Source organism: Agelaius phoeniceus, chromosome 6, assembly GCF_051311805.1.
Source record: "Agelaius phoeniceus isolate bAgePho1 chromosome 6, bAgePho1.hap1, whole genome shotgun sequence".
NCBI lineage: Eukaryota > Metazoa > Chordata > Aves > Passeriformes > Icteridae > Agelaius > Agelaius phoeniceus.
The window spans coordinates 11,333,796-11,351,484 of NC_135270.1; the positions used below are offsets into that span (position 1 = coordinate 11,333,796).

A 17,689-nucleotide genomic window follows, 5' to 3' on the forward strand; every position below is an offset into this window, starting at 1 on the left:
TGTCCAAGGCTGGGTTGGACGGGGCTTGGAGCAACCTGGGCTGCTGAAAGGTGTCCCTGCCCACGGCAGGGGGTGGGACTGGGTGGGATTTAAGGTCTCTTCCATCCCAAACCAGGACCCATTCCCAGTCATTACTGTGAGCCTGAGCTGTATCAACTGTGCTTTTAGCCAAAAGAAGTTAAAATAAGCCTGATTTACTCATGTACGTGTCACAAACCTGCCTCTTTAACCAGAGCCAAGAGCTGGGAATAGAGTTGGCCACAGTTTGTACAGCCCATGGAATCTGCTCAGAGAAATGCAAAAGATATTTTCCAAGCCCTGTCAAGGAAATGAGAAGCAGTGGCTTGAGTCAGAATGTTATTCACAATAAACTAGGAAATAATGACAACAGTAATAACAATAATGACAATAATGAGAATAATAACAATAATAATAACAACAATAATAACAATAATAATAATAATAGTAAATGAACCAGCAATTTCTAAGCTTTTTCCAGATCCACAAATAAAATTTGCCCAATGATCCTGGCTCAGTGGAAGAGCTTCTCTCTTCTGGATTTTTGTCATCACTGGTGACATCCAGACAGAACAAACACAGCAAGAGGGGGACTAAAAGTCAATGGAAAATTACCAGGCTAATTTTGTTTGCTATGCCTGATTTGGAGACAGAGGAGGAAATTTCTAGGAGTACACATGAAAACAGTGTTGATCTTTTGTGTGCATTTGGAGCTGATCCTCATCTCAATTCATTCTGCAGTGCAGGCCAAAGGGCTTCATCATCTGCAGCCATGGGAGAAACCTGGATGGGGACCAAATAATGGGAATAATACCTTGCTTGTAGGTAAGCTCTTTGAATAATCACTCTTGAGTGCTTTTGAGAGAACATCACTGGAATAAATTATATTATCTGCCCCAATTATATTATCTGCCCCTTAAAGCTGTAAACACCTGAACAGGCTGAACAATATTTCCCTTCCTGGGCTGTGTCCTGGCAGATAGGAGAGCTACAGGCATCAAATCCTGGTAGAGAAGAGGGTCACAGAATGGAATTTTTTAGGTTGGAAAAGATCTTTAAGATCCTAGAGTCCAACTGTTATCAACCATATTTCAACCAAAAAGAGAGTTTGTGAGGAAGAAGCAGCCTCAGGGAGAATATTGTGCAAAGCTCTCAATAATTGAGGATGATTTAATGAAAATATTCCCGTTATACCCCCTGGTTCCTGGGAGAAAAGCTTCGAGCAGCTTCCTGAGGAAAGCTCTGCAGAATCAGCCTTCAAACATGTTTTTCTCTCTCATTTATCTGATTAATTTACTTTCATTAAGAAAACCAACCATGTTCTCCTTTATATACCCAGTTTCTGTGAATCACAGACTACAGCTCCAGGATTTCTGTATTTATTCTCAGAAGTCACTCAGCTTTTAGCTCACTCTCCCGAAATAGTGTTTTCCCTTTTCCTGCAGGTAATTTGGGTAATGAGCAAAACATCTAAACAGGGGGACCTGAGGCTGGGGGTTTTCTTTCCTAGTGCTCAATAACTGCAAATTCTAGTCTAGTCTGCAAACATGGAAGAGGAAGCCTCATTCTCTTTGTGGATCAGTTCTCCGGGATGGATGTATGGATTTTAAATGGTCCTGCAGATAAATACAGTGATGGGAATGAGTGGGCGGTGGAGTTGAAAGGAGAAAAAGGCTAAGAAGAGTAACTTAGGGAAACTTAGGGCTTTTAATTAAGAGTGAAGTAATAGAGATTGCGGTGGGATGACATGGAGAGAGAAGGAATCAACACCAGCAGTGACAGGACAAGGGGAAATGGCTTCAGTCAGACAGAGGGCAGGGTTAAATGGGATACTGGGAAGAAATCCTTGGCTCCAAGGATGGTGAGGCCCTGGTACAGGTTGCCCAGAGAAGCTGTGGCTGCTCCATCCCTGGAAGTGTCCAAGGCCAGTCTGTATGGGGCTTGGAGCAACCTGGTCCAGCACTAATCCCAGCTTTACCCCCAAGGATCTGCCACTGCCCAGGACTGGGACAGAGCACATCCAAGCTGGCATGTTCCTGGGATGTGGCTGAGCTGCAGTCAAGGGTTTCTGGGTTTTGTGGGATTCACATCAACACACACACACAGCCCAAGCTCTTGAAGCTTTATTACAGGAAGGACAAACAGGGACCTTCTGCCTTGCTTGGCTCCTCTGGGATAAGCAGCCCAGGCCCAGGGGAGCTGCAGGAAGCTGAGGAGGGAGCTGCTCTGAGGGAGCACAACAGAGTCCCTGGCACTACCTTGGATGGGTCCCTGTCTCTGCTGATCACCCCACAGAAGATCATGAGCCCTTCTAGGGCCACCACGAGGGCCTCGGCAGGAAGGTGAGTGAGCTGGTGGGTGGGTGTAAGGGGAGTGGGTTCGGGATCCTGCTGGGGTCCAGCCAGCTGTGTCTGCACTGGATGCTCCCCAGCTGCTGGCAGAAGCAGGGATGCTGGCCAGTGCCATGGGCAGGTTCCGTGCAGGGCTGAGGATCTGTTGCTGGGGGCTTTGAAGTCCTGTCCTTGGGCACGAGGAGCAGTGGGAGGTCACAGCTCAGCCCCACAGAGCAGGGCAGCTGGGAGCTGCTGTGGCCCTGGGCTGTGGTACCTGTGGGAGTGCTGGTGCCTGTGGGCTGTTCCCAAGGGTTTCTCCTGGGAAATCAAGGTTAAAACCTAGATGGGAATTAGATGTAAGGAGATGCTGCCTTCTGCATGTGCTGCTTGCACAGAGGAGCCTGAGAGGCCAGAGAGGCACTTCAGACACCGAGGAGCACTGACAAGCAAACCCACCCTTCATCTGGCAGCTTCTGGGGCAGAACAGCCTGGCACTGGGATTCCCACCTCCACTGCAGGGCCCTGAACATGGACAAACACCAAGCTAAACTTCCCTGGGAGCAGAATTTAGGACACCATTCCCAGCAAACTCATCACATGAGATCTTTTGAGTCCTACTTGGCCATGAAAAGCAGTGATGACTTCATGGATGTGCCCTGCTGCATCTGCACCTTTGGCTGGAGAAACTGGGATGCCCTCTCTGATTACGGGGGCAGCTCCTCCAGCAGGCCAAGCAGGTTATGAAAATCACACTCATTCCAAACAGCCATCTGCTGTCAGCAGCCACGTGTCCCCATCTGCACCTGCAGAATGCACATTGTCCTACATTGTCCCCTCACCAGTAAGCCACAATTTTAAAGGATAAATGCACAGCAATTTCATGGCTCCCTGTGCAAGTCGATCTCTTACCGTGGCACAAAGTGCTGCCTGTTGCTTAGGAACAATCTATATCCTACTAAAATGAAGATGTGCTCTCTCCAAAGAGTTTTTTACACAATGGGTGTTTGCCTTGCTCAGACACTGACCCACCTCCTGCATAAACCATGGGGGGAAGTCTCTGTGCTCCAAATGTAGCACTGGACACCTACTACACCCAGCCAGGATTTGGGATATAGGGATATGGCCCAGCCATGGTTTGGGATGTGGGGCTGTGCAAACCCTATCCCTCAAGGTCCTCTGGCTAAGGTAACCTGGACTGCAAAGCTATCTTGTCCGAGGCCCCGGTTGGAGCATCAGCCAGGGTGGAGCAGGTGTTGAAGCGGGAAGCCTTGCAGGACGTGCTCCTGGAGCTCTGCTTCTTGCGGTAGAAGTAGCTGCTGAGGTGGGACCAGAACTTGTCGTGGAGGGAGGCGTAGATGAAGGGGTTGTAGCAGGCGGAGCTCATGGCGATCAGGTGGCACGAGACCTGGATGACGTTGACGTACCTCTTGTCCAGGATGGTGAACTCCTCGTCAATGTCCCGGATGAAGTTGACCACCTGCAGGGGCAGCCAGCAGACGGCAAAGCAGACCACGGAGATGGTGAGCACCCGGAAGGTCTTGTGCTTGGTCCTGGTCCACTTGTCCCGGCAGTGATAGGCGGCGCCCGGCACGTTCCTCCTGCGCAGGTGGTAGGTGATGGCACAGAAGGAGACGGACACGGCCAGCAGCGGGAGCATGTAGGAGAGCAGCAGCATCAGGCACGAGTACAGCAGCCGCTCCCTCTCCTCGTGCTTCCAGAACTCCTCGCAGATGATCATGTCGTGGCCGATGGCGTTGAGGTCCAGGTAGTGGGTGTGCAGCGAGGTGGGCACAGAGGCCGCGATGGAGAGCAGCCAAATGCAGGCCACGAGGCCGGCGCAGGCCCTGCGGCCGATCCGCCTGCGGATGGGATACGCCACCACCACGTAGCGGTCGATGGCGATGGCCGTGAGGGACAGCACCGACACAAAGACGGTGGCGGCCTGCAGCAGGGTGACAAAGTGGCACATGAACATGCCGAAGAGCCAGCCCCGCTCCTCGAAGGCGTAGGACACGGTGAGGGGGACGCAGGCCAGGCACATGATGAAGTCGGCCGCGGCCAGGTTCCCGATCAGGAAGTTGGTGGTGCAGTGCAGCTTCTTGGTGAGGGCGATGAGGAGGATGAGGAAGAGGTTCCCGATGCACGCCACCACCACCAGCGTGGTGTAGAGCGGGATGAAGAGTGGCTTCAGCTCCAGGAGCAGGTCCAGGCCCGTGAAGATCAGGGCTGAGTCGTTGTGCCAGGAGTCATTGGGCAGCTGAGCCATGGGAGCCCCTGTGGCTGATGCAGCTTCTCCACAACTCAAAGTCAAACACAGATGAGCCTGTGAGCTCTGGAGGGCACACAAATACATTTTGGCTGAACTTCTGGGCAGAAGGACCTGTCCCAAGTGGGCATGGCCTTTTGCACAGCCTGTGCTGAGGCACTACTGGCTGGTTTAAATGACTTGCTTAAGAGTGAAGATGTCCTGTGACAGACACAGAGGAGCTCCGGTATGGAGGAGAGTTGGGAAGCTGGCTGTCAAATAGTGAAGCAGCCAGCACAGATCTGTGGGGAGCTGACAGCTTGGGGCAGCAGGACCCAGAAATCAGCTCGAGAAACCTTATGGAGAGTTTCTACTTGGGAGCTGAGCTGACTTAAGGCAGAAAAAAAAAGACACTCCTGCATTTCTTGCTTTTTATTTTTCTCAGTTTCCCACCCTGACCCACCATCCCCATGCCACCTGGCTGGGCAGGGAAAGGAGCATCCTTTCCATCCCCTGCACTCCTGTGTCTCTCCCAGCCAGCTCACCCCACCCCAACCCAACCCATCCCACTGGGTTCCTTTATCCCCTTGGTTATATCTTCATCACCCATGGAGCTTTGGCTTCTCCTGTCTTTCCCTGTGGCAGCTGTGATGGGAGGGAGGGAAGGAGGGAGAGCCTAGCTCCCTGGGCACCTCTACAAACCCACTCAGGGGGAATGAGGTGAAATGTATTCCAGCAGAAAGTGTATGGAAATTAAGAGTTCCCCTCCAGGACCCTCCTTTCAAGTCCCACACTCTCAAAAATTATTGTTTGATCCCCCTTGCCAGGATCTGGACAGCCTTTTCTCCCCAGTGGAGAGTCAAATCAGCATTAATTAAGAAACCCTTGTAATTAACCAAGGGATATTGAGGTTTTCTACATCCCAGCTGCACTCACAAGGCGCACGCTGTGATACCACAGCTCCAGGTCCCCATGCCCTGCCTGGGGCAGGAGCACAAAATCCATCAGGAAACTTGCAGCTGAGGAGCCAAAATGCTCATTAACTTACAGAATGAAAATTCTGAAGCTCAATTAAATTCTTTAATTCTGCTTCGTGTACCCACGAGAGTCAAACCAGCCCTTCTGTGTGTGCATCGCCAGGCTCCTGCTCCCTCCCCGATAAATGCTGCACCGCGCGGCTCCGGCCGGGGTTTGGGGGGTCCAGGGTGTGGCTGCGGGACCCCCTGTCCCAGTCCGGAGCTCTTACCTGCCGAAGGGTCCGGAGTGCTCGGGGCCGGGAGCCGCCCACTGCCCGCCGATGTTCCCGTGAGGATGAGGAGGAGCGTTCCCTTCGCGGGGTGTTCACCGGGAGACTCCGGCACAGCCGATCTCAGCCGGGCTTTTGTAGTGTGGGGCTTTTGTTGTCTTGCCTTGTCTTTCTTTATTTTTTTTTCCCCGCTGCCTGAGCCTTTCAGTCCCGGAGGAACAGGACGTTCCCACCCCCGGCGCTGGGTGTTCCAGGTACCCGGGGGGACGCGCACATCCCACCGCAGGTGGAGCCGCATCCCGCCCCCCGGCCCGGCGGGGAGCACCGGGGGGCTGCGGGGAGCCCCTCCCTCGCCCTCGGGGCCGGATCCGGGCACATTCTCCCGGCAGGGAAGGAGGGGAAGGCGCGGAGAGGACGGGGCGGGCGAGCGCGGGGACCCCGCGGAGCTCCCGGAGTCGGCAGCGCCCGCCCCGTCGGGGGGTCCCGGCCCGGGGGCGAGGGAAGAGGGGGTGAGGGCAGAGTGCGGTGAGGGTGGCCCAGCCGTAGGGTGATGGGCACCCAGCCCCGGGGTGCTGGTGGCCCAGCTGGGGGGGCAAGTGTAGGATGGGGTGAGGGCGGTCCAGCCATTGTGAATAGCCCCAGATGAGAAAGGGTACCAGGGTCAGCCTTACTTTAATAAGGGAAAATGATACATAATGATCACCCACAGGAATTTTGGGGGGATAAGAGGAATGGAAATTTGCAGAGCAGTCACAGAAAATTGGAAGTTTTGGTGCAAGAGGGTGATTAATTCATCCCAATCTGATGGAGCTGGGCTGGTTATTAAAGCTGGCTGAGCCGATCAAGAGGAGACTGCTCACCCCTGCCGAATAATCAGCAGGAAGAAAAATCATCTTTGTCTCCATATCAGTGCCTGACGAGAGCTGCTGTTAATTTTAAAGAGCAGAACAATCAGATTAGGAGAGCCAGAGGCTGGTTTGAGAGGAGAGCTGGGCTTTGGAGCTGACTGCAGGATGCTGAGTCCAGCCCAAGGCAGGCACAGGCTCCATCCACACCCGGATGCGCCACGGCCAGGGTGACCTGGCTGCAGCACTGGGAGCCCTTCCCTCTGCACAGGCTCATCCTGGAAAAGCCTTCTTTGACATCCTCTTTGCTGCTTCCAGAGCCTGCAGAATAAATCACTCTTATTCCCAGAGCTCGTATTGCCCTGCCCCAGGTCCTGGCTCAGGGATACAAGGATGGGTTTGAAAGCTGCAGCCCACCCTGATGGTCAAGCTGGAGGTGCTGGAGGCCCCTCCTGTGGCATCCTGGTGTCCCTCCCAACCCATAGAGATGATGGACAGGAATTAGTTTGCTGTGATTTTTATTCTTTTCCATGTCACTGGGGTGGTTTTTAGAAATAACCAAAAATCCCTGAGACCCTGTCAGTTCCAAAGGAGGATGGAATATTTAATGGCCATAAGCTGAAGGAGGGAAGGTTTGGGTGGTTAGCAGGAAAAAAAATCCTTCCCTGTGAGGGTGCTGAGGCGCTGGCACAGGGTGCCCAGAGAAGCTGTGGCTGCCCCATCCCTGGCAGTGTCCAAGGCCAGGTTGGACAGGGCTTGGAGCAGCCTGGCATAGTGGAAACTGTCCCTACCCACAGCACAGGGTAGAACTGGATGAGCTTTGAGGTCCCTTCAAACCCCAAACCATGCTAGAATTCTGTGATTCTCAGCAGCACCACAGGGTGTTGCCACCCCATGCTTCTGTGGGATCAATTCCTTTGGCTCAAGCTTGTGGAGAACCACATTTTTTTCCCATTTGGATGGGTGGAAGGCTATCCTTGCTGCCCAGAATGCTCTGTCAGCCCTGCTCTCCCCTTGCTCTGAGAAGGCAGCAGGTGAATCGTGTTAGATACTTTATTCTGCCCCATTTTGAAAGCAAACCCCTGCCAGGCTGGGGCTGCATCACCACATGGGCTCTCCACTGGCTTCCAGGAGTGCAGAAATGCTGCTTCATGGAGAGAAAAAGGTAAAATAATGTCTTTAAAAGGTACAAAGGGGCAAGGGGCTGCTGCTTCCTTTGTGATTTACTCATTTATCCTGCCTGAAAGTCATTCCCTGTATCTGCCTGTGCTTCATGGTCTGGACCTGATGCCACCAGGCACCAGAGCTGCAGATCTGCCTGTGCCTCTGAGGATGGGCCCCTTCTGTGTCCCTGAGATGTCACTGATGTCCCCTCTGGGCTCAATTGTTAAAAACAGGCTGCCCAGGGCAAGGATAGAGTGCCCAGCCCTGGGGGGATTTTAAAGCCATGTGGCTGTGGCACTTGGGGACACGGGTGGGCTCAGCTGTTCTGGGCTTGGATTCGATGATCCCAGAGGGTTTTTCCAGCCTCAACAATTCTCCCTCTGTGGGAGTTATTTCCACACATAGGAAGATTGGTGTTGATGTAGAAGCAAAACTCACCCCTAGTGAGGCTGCTGCTTTTACCAGCAAGAGTTGGTTTGGTGCAGAGGAGCTCAGTAGTCTGTTTTTCCCAAAATAAACCCGAATATTGGGAGGTAAAGCTCTTGCTACTGGAATCATGTGTGCCATCACCAAGTGCAACAACATTGCTTGGACACATCACACTCCTATTTACAGGTTCAGTGATTTTGTAAAAAAGTTTTAAAGGGTTTTTTTATGGTGATTTAAGTACAGACTCACCCCAAGTCTCTACTCTCAGTTATAATTTAATTATATATAATTATATTTATGTAACTATATTTATTATATATGGGAGGGGAAAAAAAGTTAACTCTACATAAAGGATTCATTTAAGGAAATTATTGCTCAACCTTTACAATTATCAGTTGGATTTTCTTTTGCCCCACATGTTTCCATAGAGCAGGTCAGAGAATCTTGGAATGGTTATTATTTTTACGAGTGAAATGATAAGAGCTGTTCTCTCAGGTCCCTTCTCCAAAGGAAATGCCTGGTGATATGGATATGGAACAATTTCAGCACAGTTCTTTTGGGTACATTTCTTCCTCAAATATATTTAAGAACAGATAAGATAATATAAAGCATCCTCACAGTGCTTGCTACCCATAAGAAGAATTTTATTGACTGGGAAATAGGCTGGGGACAAAGAAATTACTGCTTTCTCTCTCTGCACAAACCATTTCTGGGAACAGCTCAGAGTTCTGCATCTTTGTCACAGCTTTGTCACATCAGGTGAGAGAGATCTGCACAAGGACACAGACTTAACAGAGGACAGTTAAAGCATAAATTAAAGGGGACATTTAATGAGCAAACCAGCAAGACACGAGGCTTGTGCATCACTGGCACTCAGATGATTCACCCCATTCCTCAATGTTTAAAAAACAAGGGATTGTTTTAATGGAGAATTCTGAGCCTGACATTTTTGAGAGGTGAGCTGGGGTGGGAGTTGCACCAGGAAAGCTGATGGTGGGAACAACCTCTGAGTTGTGACACGGTGACTAAGAGAGCAGCGCTTCTTTTTGGGTACAGAGACAGGAAACTGGGAGGCTCCAGCAAAAATTTACTCCTAAAAAAGTATTTTCAAACAGGTACATAAATGAACACGGCATGAATCCGGTGAGGATTAACCCCTAGAACCACAATTTCCCCTAAGAAGCTCTGACAGACTGTGCTGCTTCCCTCTACCGACCCCCAGTGTTGATGCCGAGGCAGAACACACAGATCAGCGAAAAATCAGCACAATATCACAGATTCTTGGATTAGTAAAAGGAAATAACCCTCTGAAGAGTTAAGCAGGGTGAAAAAAAACAATTAAATACTAAATATATTTCAAGTCAGAGAATTCTATGCATGTCTGTGATGAAAACAAGTTGTTTGTAGCCTCCCTAGCTACCCCTCTTGGTTTCCCAATACAGAATCTCATCTGATCTTTTATTGGAGAGGCTGAAGAGGTACAAAACGACCAACAAGAGGAAAAATACTCCCCCTACAGTCTGTAATAGAGATTTTGGGTAATAAAGTGGGATATTAGGGGGTACATTACAGAGAGGAATGTGAAATAGCTACAATGTCAATGACACCATCAATTTATTGACTGCAGTGAGATCTTCCTTCAGGGTCCCAAATTCACAGAGGTGGGAAATATCCATCTTCTTCCTGGCACAGCCTGGGGCCAAGTCAGACTGAAACAGTGAAGATCTGGAGAAACAACCAAAATGGATTTGGCAGGAGAGGAAAAAATGCCCAGCTGAGTAATGAAAAGGTAAAAGACAGGACCAAAGTGACTCAGTGGTTTCTCTGCTCTATTCTAGACCATGATGTTTTCTGATGCTTCTCCACAACTGCTTTTGTTGTTGTTGTTTAATGTGTCTCCTGATGGATTCCAAACAATCCACATCCAGGCTGGAATGATGAGGTGGCAGCAGGCTGGAGAAGATCCACGTGAGGTTTTGGTACAGGTGTTCCCTCTCGTCCCTACCAGTGCCAGCCACTGCCTGCGGAGCTCCAGAGCTGGGATTTGGTGCGTTGCGGGTTCTTTCTTTTAAAAATTACTTCTTCAATTACTGACTATTTGCTCTGTGCCCTCCTTCCTGCTATTCCTATGGCTGGGCACATCTTCCTGGGGGCTGGGACAAGAGGCAGCCCGGGCAGGGCCGGGGGCTCTCACTGCTCGGCAGCCGGAGGCTCCTCCTCGGCCTCCGGCTTCTCCAGCTGCGGCTCGGGCGGGATGAGGCACTGCACCTCCTCGGAGCTGATGGCCACCTTGTCAGGCTGCAGCCAGCGCTTCAGGTGCTCCAGCGTGCTGGGGACAGCAAAGGGACACCATGAGACCAGGGAGGGACAGAGCCTCACAGCAATGCACAGGAGAAGCGACGGGAAAAGCCTCCACAGGCAATTCCTGCCCCTCTGCAGGTATTCCCGTTCCCACAGGTGAGGTCTGGCGTGGATGGATCCTGGTGCCACAGGGACAAGCAGAATCTGTCACTCTTCAAAGCCATTCCCTGCAGGTGGGCCTTTGGAAGTGTGGTTAGAACAGGTTTTATGCTCTGATTTCTCTCAGTGTAAAGGACCTGCAGAGGAAACCTTTCAGCCTTTCAGCCTTTACACACCTGAAGTTCTGCTCTGCCTCTGTAGCCAAAGACTCCAACTCCATCACACAGAGGGCAGGGTTAGATGGGATATGGGAAGAATTCCTTCCCTGTGAGGGTGCTGAGGGCCTGGCACAGGGTGCCCAGAGAAGCTGTGGCCGCCTCATCCCTGGAAATGTTCAAAGCCAGGCTGGATGGGGTTTGGAGCAGCCTGGGATGGTGGAAGGTGTCCCTGCCCAGGGTAGGTGGGTGGCACTGGATGGGCCTTAAGGTCCCTTCCAGCCCAAACCAATCTGTGATTCCAGAAGTTTCCAGCTTTCTGGGCTGGAAGTAAAAAACCTCTTGTTCAAACAAACCAAAACCCCAACTGCCTCTTGGTGATGAAGATCAGGAAATACAGGGGAGGAAGGGTAGGGAACAAAAACAAAGCTGGAAGAATATCTCAAAATGTGTGAGCATTAACATAGAACTGGAAGGTTAAAAAACCAATATAATCCTAACCCTCTAATATCATAATTCAGTGCACTTAAAAGTTAAGGCTTCTTTAATTACATTGGTGAGGGAGAATCAAAACTTCAGCACCATTCAGAGTGACCTCGAACTTCATAGTTAAATTCTAGGGACTGAAATTCTTTCATGGATAACATCCCCATGGATAACCCCCACCACTTAAAAACAGTAGAAAGAGCCCATAAAAGCTTGGTTTTAAATATAAATCGCATTGAAGATTCTTTGGGGACCAAAGAAACCATCTGAAACCTCCTTATAAACAGGGATTACTTTTCATAGTTCTGGCTTAAGTAGATTTTCTTGAAGGGAGAGAAATAATCTTCTTGTCATCCAGAAGCAATCATGAAAAATGTCAGCTGAGAAATGAGGAATTTGGAGAGCATTCCATGTGATTGGGAATGGGAGATTGCTTAGGGAAAGGGCTCCCATCTTACTTCTGACATCACCTGTGAGAGGGCAGTGGGGGAGAGAGCAGAAGCACTGTAAGAGAGGCAGGGAAGGGAAATCTCATCCCGGGACTGGCACCAACCCCAAATCCCCATCTGAGACATACTGGACATTCCCTCCTCTGCTCCATTCCTTCCCTACCCCACGTGTGAGGAGGGAAATCACTGAGTAGGTCCCAGGTGCTTCCGTGCAGGCCGAGGGGTGCAAAGATCAGAAAGGAGCACTGGAAGCTCAAACCCTACGTGCTCTGTGCTCCCTCTGGCACAACCCCAATGGGTATTTCTGTGTAATGTCCTGACAAAACCTTCTTCCAGTTTTTGAGGGGTAAGTGGTGATCCTTTCCCTCTAATTTGCTTGTTACCTCTCATCAGCATCGTGGCCCTCAACATAACATTCTGCTTCAAACTTCTCCTGCAGGAACCTGTCCCAGCATTCCTTCTTGGCCTGGGACAGCGTGCGCAGCATGTCCTTGGAGGTCACCTCCTGGGACAGGCCCTTGATCCTCATCAGTCTTCTCTCTGTGAGGGGAACAGGGGATTTTGTTACCTTGGTTATGGGTTTTTTTCTGGAAGGAGAGAAGAGAAGGGTCTGGACTTCTATATAAAAAAGAAAGTTAAATTAACTTTTCAAGACTAATTTCTATTTTAAAAGTAATTTTCTCCCTGTATTTCAAGCCTGCCTGGCTTCCTCTCCTATATATGCACAGGATGGTTTTTTCAGGTGATGCTTCTGAAGGAAATAAGGTTTGTGCAATCAACCAGCTCTGCCTGTTTGGGGTTTTAATAACTTTCACACTTACTGCTCAGCTCCCATGAAATCACACAGGACGGCACAGATCTCACAGGCACTGAGTTCCCACAATTTCCATGCAAATTGGAAAATAAATCACTCTCATTGCACTACTTGGTGCGCTGTGAAACAGCAACAAAGGCACGATGAAAGTTCTGGCAGAAATAAAAGCTTAAAAAGCTACTTCTGCCACCTGTTCTGTTGCTCTGTGCAGCCTCCTACTTATTGTGGAGGGTAAAAAACAACTTTTTTCAGCTTTTGCTTTATAAAAAGTTCATTTCTGTGCCAGAGATGAAGAAGCTCTGACTGAGCTTCACCTTTCCACTGCTGCACTTGAAGAAAATGAGTCAGATTCTGTGTATTTAAGCTGGAAGACTTTTGGACCACAGCAACGGCACCACAAAAACAGAACTGTCACCAGGCAGACACTCACCCAGGGATGCTAAATACACCTCTGAGTCGTTCAGGGGTGCCCAGGGCTTCAGGGCAGGTTGGGAAGAGCCACCCGATCCGCTGCCCTCGGCGTAGGAATCCATGAAGGAGTCTGTGAAAGCATCGCCGGCGTCCTTGTGCTCGGGATGTGGCAGACAGGAGCAGATCTCAGCCCAGAGGTCCTCGCTGGACCGGGTCACCACGGAGTCCACGCTCTCGATCATCCTCATCCTGGGATCCTTTCACGGGGGAAACAAACGGTGAGCGCCGAGCCGAGCCGCCCGTCCAGGCCTCCGCCACCCCCCTCCCTCTGCCCAAGTCACGCCAGCGGACATTCCAGGGAATTCCCATCCCACCAGGACTCCCGGCCGCCCTGCAGGGAGCGATGTCCCCGCGGCTGCCCGTGAGGCGGAGGGGCCGCCCCACTCCCGCACCCACCGCCCGCGCTCCGGGCACCGCGGCAGCTCCACCCGCGCCTCGCCGGCCCCGGACCCGGCCAATCACCGTCGCCATCGGCCCCGGGTCCGACCAATCACCGCCGCCACCGGCCCCGGGTCCGACCAATCACCACCGCCGCTGGCGGAGTGGGGACGCCCATTGGTCCGCAGAGTGGGGGCCGCTGACGCCGCCGCGCCGCCATGTTGGCAGTGGGCGGAAGTTGCGCTGGGCGGCGCAGGCGAGGGCGGTGTGACATCCCCGAGGCGCTGCCGCCCCCGCCGCGGTTCAGCGAGGCCGGGATGTGCTCCAGCGCCACACGGGGAGCTCCGGCGGGGCTCTGAACCACCCCCTCTCTCCGTAGACCGCTGCCGTGTCCGTGGGATGAGCCAGCTGCCGTGCGGCGCCGTGCTGGCACTCATGGGGCTGCTCTTCGCCAGGACCATGGCCTGGACATCCAGCGGGAAAACGCACGCGGAGCTGGTCAACAACCTGTACAGTGAGTGCCGGCAGCATCCCTTGGAATGGCAGTGCACGGATATTTAATGGCTGTGTATGGATATTTAGTGTCACGCCGTGTGACGCTGCTCACTCGGAAGGGTTGGGGTTCACGTTCCTGAATTTCGGCATTTGCCCCAGCCTGAACTCGTTCTATTTATAGCTGGAAACAAGGTGCTATGCCAGGAGGGGCAGGAGCGCCTCTCCACACCTTCCTTCCCTGCCTCTGGAAGTGTGTGGCGCCCTTTAGAGTGCTGTAGCTCGGTGTTCGAGCCCGGCGGTGCAGCCGAGTGTCCCGCACATCCAGGCTCTGTCCGAGGGCTGGAATGGTGCCCGGTGCCAGGACAGCGGGCTGGAACACACATAAAAATAGCTATAAACTTCCCCAGAATTCCCACAGAAAGGTGTGAAGGGATGCTGGATGTCTCTGCGGCCGTGGCCCTTGAGTTCACGGCTGAAACCTGAACCGGAGTCTCCGTTTCCCGCCGTGAAACGTGACTCCGGTTCACTCCCGTTACACTTGGCAGTGCCAGAGGCGTTGTGGCTGCAGGTGGCCACCCTCTGGAGCTGGGCTGGTGGCTGGGCCCCAGCAGGAATGGGAATGGATGTCCTTCCATCGGCGTTTGGTTTGCTCTCTCTCTCAGATCCCTCATTAATACCCCCAGATCCATGAACTCCCTGAAGTTTGAACTTTCCCTTTCAAATTTCTTCTGGCTGGAATGCCCAAAATTTCAGTCCTGCCTGTCTCTTTTTTTCCTTCTTTCCCAGAAAAAGGGATTGTTAAGTCTCAGCGAGTCTTCGATGTGCTGCTGGCTACGGACAGAGGTCACTACATCAAGTATTTCCCATACATGGATTCTCCTCAATCCATTGGTGAGTCACTTCTGGCAAAACATCTGCTGTCAGCAGGGCACAAGGTGCCTTGGCAGGTACTCCATGGTTGTAATGTGGAATCCTTATCCCTGGAAGTGTCCAAGGCCAGGTTGGATGGGCCTTGGAGTAGCCTGGTCTAAGGGAAGGTGTCCCCACCCATGGCAGGGACTGGGACTGGATGAGCTTTAAGGTCCCTTCCAACTCAAATCATCCTGTGATTCTGTGAAAGGAGACAAGTGTTTTCCTATTTTTGGGGGAAGGTGGGGGAGAATTAGGAACTGTTCCCATTGGGAATTTTATTCTCTGTCAAATGACTTGTGTCACCTGTTTCCTTTTAGGCTACAAGGCTACGATCAGCGCCCCACACATGGTAAGGTGAAAACTCCTCACTTTCAACAGCAATGGAGGGAATTGTTTATTTCTCTTTTTATATTTAATTTTTCTTCAAGTAGAAAACTGAAACATCCCATGGACATGATTATCCTGCTTGTTTGTTTAGGGATTTTTGTTCTGTAGAGGAGTTTCCCCTGTACTCTTTCAGTTGCTTTAAAAGCGTGCTTAGATGGGAATTCCATGCTCTCCCTTTTTTTGCATGAGACCTTTTCTCCTGCTGTTTCATATCTAATTTCTGAGCCACTGCCTAAATGATGTCCTGCAAAAGATCTTCCAGGTCTGACACTTGAGTTTTGCTCTGGAAGTGTCAGGCACGAGGCCAGGTGTGCTGTGATTAAATCAGAAAACAAGAAAAGGTATTGGAAGAGGAGACTAACCCCAGGATGTTTCCCTCTTCCTTGTCCTGGGTGTCCCTGCAGCACGCCCACGCGCTGGAGCTGCTCAAGGATCAGCTGGTGGAAGGTGCCAAGGCGCTGGATGTGGGATCTGGGAGTGGATACCTCACCGCGTGCTTTGCCAGGATGGTGAGCTCACGGCACTCTATTCCCAGCCTGGAACGCACATCCCTTAATTAGCTGCTATAACGGGGACTACTCAGCCCTAAAACCAAGGAAGAGGCACAGGGCTTGCACCTCCTCTTCAGAACCTCTGCTCTGGAGCTTCTTCCTGGAGATTCCCCAGTTCCCACTGAAACCTGCCCTGTCTCTTCCATATGGGAGGCACCAGGTGTTTGACTGATGTTTTTTGCAGACTGGCCCGACGGGAAAAGCTGTGGGTGTGGAGCACATCAAGGAGCTGGTGCACGAATCCATCCGGAACGTCCAAGAGGATGATCCGACACTGCTCAGCTCCGGCCGCGTGAAGCTCGTGGGTGAGCTCCCTGCAGCCCCAGGGTTTTCCCCTTGGCTCTGCTCCTCACAGCCCTTCCAGTTTGTGTTGATGCTTTGAGTTGTTATGACACAACCCAAGTGTTCCCTGGGTGCTTTCTGTCTGTAGTTGGAGATGGCAGACAGGGGTATCCCGAGGAAGCTCCTTACGACGCCATCCATGTGGGAGCGGCCGCGGCCACCGTCCCCAAGGAGGTAAGAGAGGCCATGCTGGGTATCCCTAGAGGAAATGTGTGGGGTTCTTTGCCGCTGCTGACCGGGATGTCTCGGTGCTGCAGCTGCTGAAGGAGCTGAAGCCGGGCGGGCGGCTGATCGTGCCCGTGGGGCCCGAGGGGGCGAACCAGGTGCTGATGCAGTACGACAAGACCAGCGAGGGGCACATCGTGGAGACCCAGCTCATGGGCGTCATCTACGTCCCTCTCACAGACAAGGAGAAGCAGTGGCCTCGGTAAAACCTGCTCTTCCCTGAGGAACACTCCTTCCTCTCTCTCTCTCTGAGCTTGCTCTCCTTGGCTTTGCTGACCGACTCCTGGATCCCTGGTGGATGTTGTTTGTGGAAAAAAAGAGAGAACAGCTTGGCAAAGCAGGGGGTATTTTCTCTTTGATAGAGCTTGCAGAGTTTTATTTCCTCTTTTTCTGGAGCTTGTGTGTGTGTTTAAATTCCATGCGATGCTGGCACAGAACTGAGGGAGTAGTAACTGTTGGTTTTCCTTTGCCTCAGGGATGACCTCTGACACATGGATGGATATCTCTAAAGGCATCTCAGAAAGCTCATGAGAGGGACTTAGGCCTGTAGATGGTCAGTATGGTTTTGCTTTTTGATGGAAATTTCATCAATGGATAAAGGGAAGTTCTGCATCAGAGGAACTCGTTCTGGAGGGATGGAGAACAGGGACAGGACCAGGGGAGGCTCTTGGAGGCCGTAGCAGCTTCCAGGGAGCAGATCCAGACAACTCCAGCTTTCCTCTCTGATAAACTCTAGATAACATCAGATCACAGAGAATTCTGACAGCAGACAGGAATACCCAAAGCTTCACTAAAACCACTTTAATATCGACTACTCTGCCTAATGCTTGGCGAAAATAAGTCGCAATTAGTGTCTTGGAGCAGCAATGTACCCTGACTTGTCAGTTTTTAAAATATGGGAGCATGTTCTCTTCCTGCCTGCACCAGCTAATTTAATGATGGGCAGCAACACTGGATTTTGAGGGTATGAAAAATGCTCGGTTTTTTTCTGTTTGGAGTTTTGAAAAATTTTCATTTCTGGACTTGACCCTCATTGGGGTTACGAAAAATGCGCGTTTCTTGGCTTTTCTGATTGGGGTTTTAAAATAATGCTCATGTTTCGGCTTTTCCCTGATGCGTCCCTCCCGCAGGCCGTGACTGAGGAGGCTCACAAGGGGCAGGCTGGCTGCGGTGGCGCTCGAGGGTCATTTGTGGAGCAGTTCTGAGGGGGGAAACTGCTGGGAAGTAATAATATAAATAAATAAATAAATAAAGGTGCTCTCGCTCCTCCATCGCCTCCGCCTC

The 17,689-nt window shown here is 51.5% G+C and overlaps 3 protein-coding genes across 6 annotated transcripts; 1 reads left to right on the top strand and 2 right to left on the bottom strand.

The window, feature by feature from the left end:
• Positions 1-290: 290 nt before the first annotated feature.
• LOC129121211 (prolactin-releasing peptide receptor-like) lies at positions 291-6,174 on the bottom strand. The gene is made up of 2 exons (XM_077179756.1): positions 5,843-6,174; positions 291-4,683 (listed from the first exon to the last, which is right to left on the bottom strand). Exon 2 carries the CDS (start codon positions 4,615-4,617, stop codon positions 3,532-3,534), a length of 1,086 nt encoding a protein of 361 aa, XP_077035871.1. The 5' UTR covers positions 4,618-4,683; positions 5,843-6,174; the 3' UTR covers positions 291-3,531.
• Positions 6,175-8,903: 2,729 nt separating this feature from the next.
• Positions 8,904-13,598, bottom strand: CCDC32 (coiled-coil domain containing 32). 3 transcript variants are annotated; one of them, XM_054634326.2, is made up of 4 exons: positions 13,512-13,598; positions 13,075-13,312; positions 12,214-12,370; positions 8,904-10,609 (listed from the first exon to the last, which is right to left on the bottom strand). In XM_054634326.2, the coding sequence occupies exons 1-4, from the start codon at positions 13,584-13,586 to the stop codon at positions 10,471-10,473; spliced, it is 609 nt and encodes a 202-aa protein (XP_054490301.2). In that variant the 5' UTR covers positions 13,587-13,598; the 3' UTR covers positions 8,904-10,470. The 3 variants fall into 3 exon arrangements, with proteins under 3 accessions (XP_054490301.2, XP_054490302.2, XP_077035873.1); XM_054634327.2 differs by having other exon boundaries at positions 13,430-13,549; XM_077179758.1 differs by having other exon boundaries at positions 13,508-13,529.
• A 111-nt stretch (positions 13,599-13,709) lies between these two features.
• Positions 13,710-17,658, top strand: LOC129121214 (protein-L-isoaspartate(D-aspartate) O-methyltransferase-like). 2 transcript variants are annotated; one of them, XM_054634313.2, is made up of 8 exons: positions 13,713-14,007; positions 14,775-14,879; positions 15,218-15,249; positions 15,692-15,796; positions 16,023-16,143; positions 16,269-16,354; positions 16,438-16,607; positions 16,881-17,658. In XM_054634313.2, the coding sequence occupies exons 1-8, from the start codon at positions 13,893-13,895 to the stop codon at positions 16,891-16,893; spliced, it is 747 nt and encodes a 248-aa protein (XP_054490288.1). In that variant the 5' UTR covers positions 13,713-13,892; the 3' UTR covers positions 16,894-17,658. The 2 variants fall into 2 exon arrangements, with proteins under 2 accessions (XP_054490289.1, XP_054490288.1); XM_054634314.2 differs by lacking the exon at positions 15,692-15,796 and having other exon boundaries at positions 13,710-14,007.
• Positions 17,659-17,689: the final 31 nt, after the last annotated feature.

Bases quoted from the DNA above. Each gene is read 5' to 3' on its own strand.
- LOC129121211 (XM_077179756.1), bottom strand. From the start codon at position 4,617: ATGGCTCAGCTGCCCAATGACTCCTGGCACAACGACTCAGCCCTGATC.
- CCDC32 (XM_054634326.2), bottom strand. From the start codon at position 13,586: ATGGCGACGGTGATTGGCCGGGTCCGGGGCCGGCGAGGCGCGGGTGGA. The intron at 12,371-13,074 runs GTGAGTGTCTGC...TTCCCCTCACAG, and splicing joins GGTGTATTTAGCATCCCTGG to AGAGAAGACTGATGAGGATC. The intron at 10,610-12,213 runs GTAACAAGCAAA...TGCTGTCCCCAG, and splicing joins GGCCACGATGCTGATGAGAG to CACGCTGGAGCACCTGAAGC.
- LOC129121214 (XM_054634313.2), top strand. From the start codon at position 13,893: ATGAGCCAGCTGCCGTGCGGCGCCGTGCTGGCACTCATGGGGCTGCTC. The intron at 14,008-14,774 runs GTGAGTGCCGGC...CTTCTTTCCCAG, and splicing joins GCTGGTCAACAACCTGTACA to AAAAAGGGATTGTTAAGTCT. The intron at 15,797-16,022 runs GTGAGCTCACGG...TGTTTTTTGCAG, and splicing joins CCGCGTGCTTTGCCAGGATG to ACTGGCCCGACGGGAAAAGC.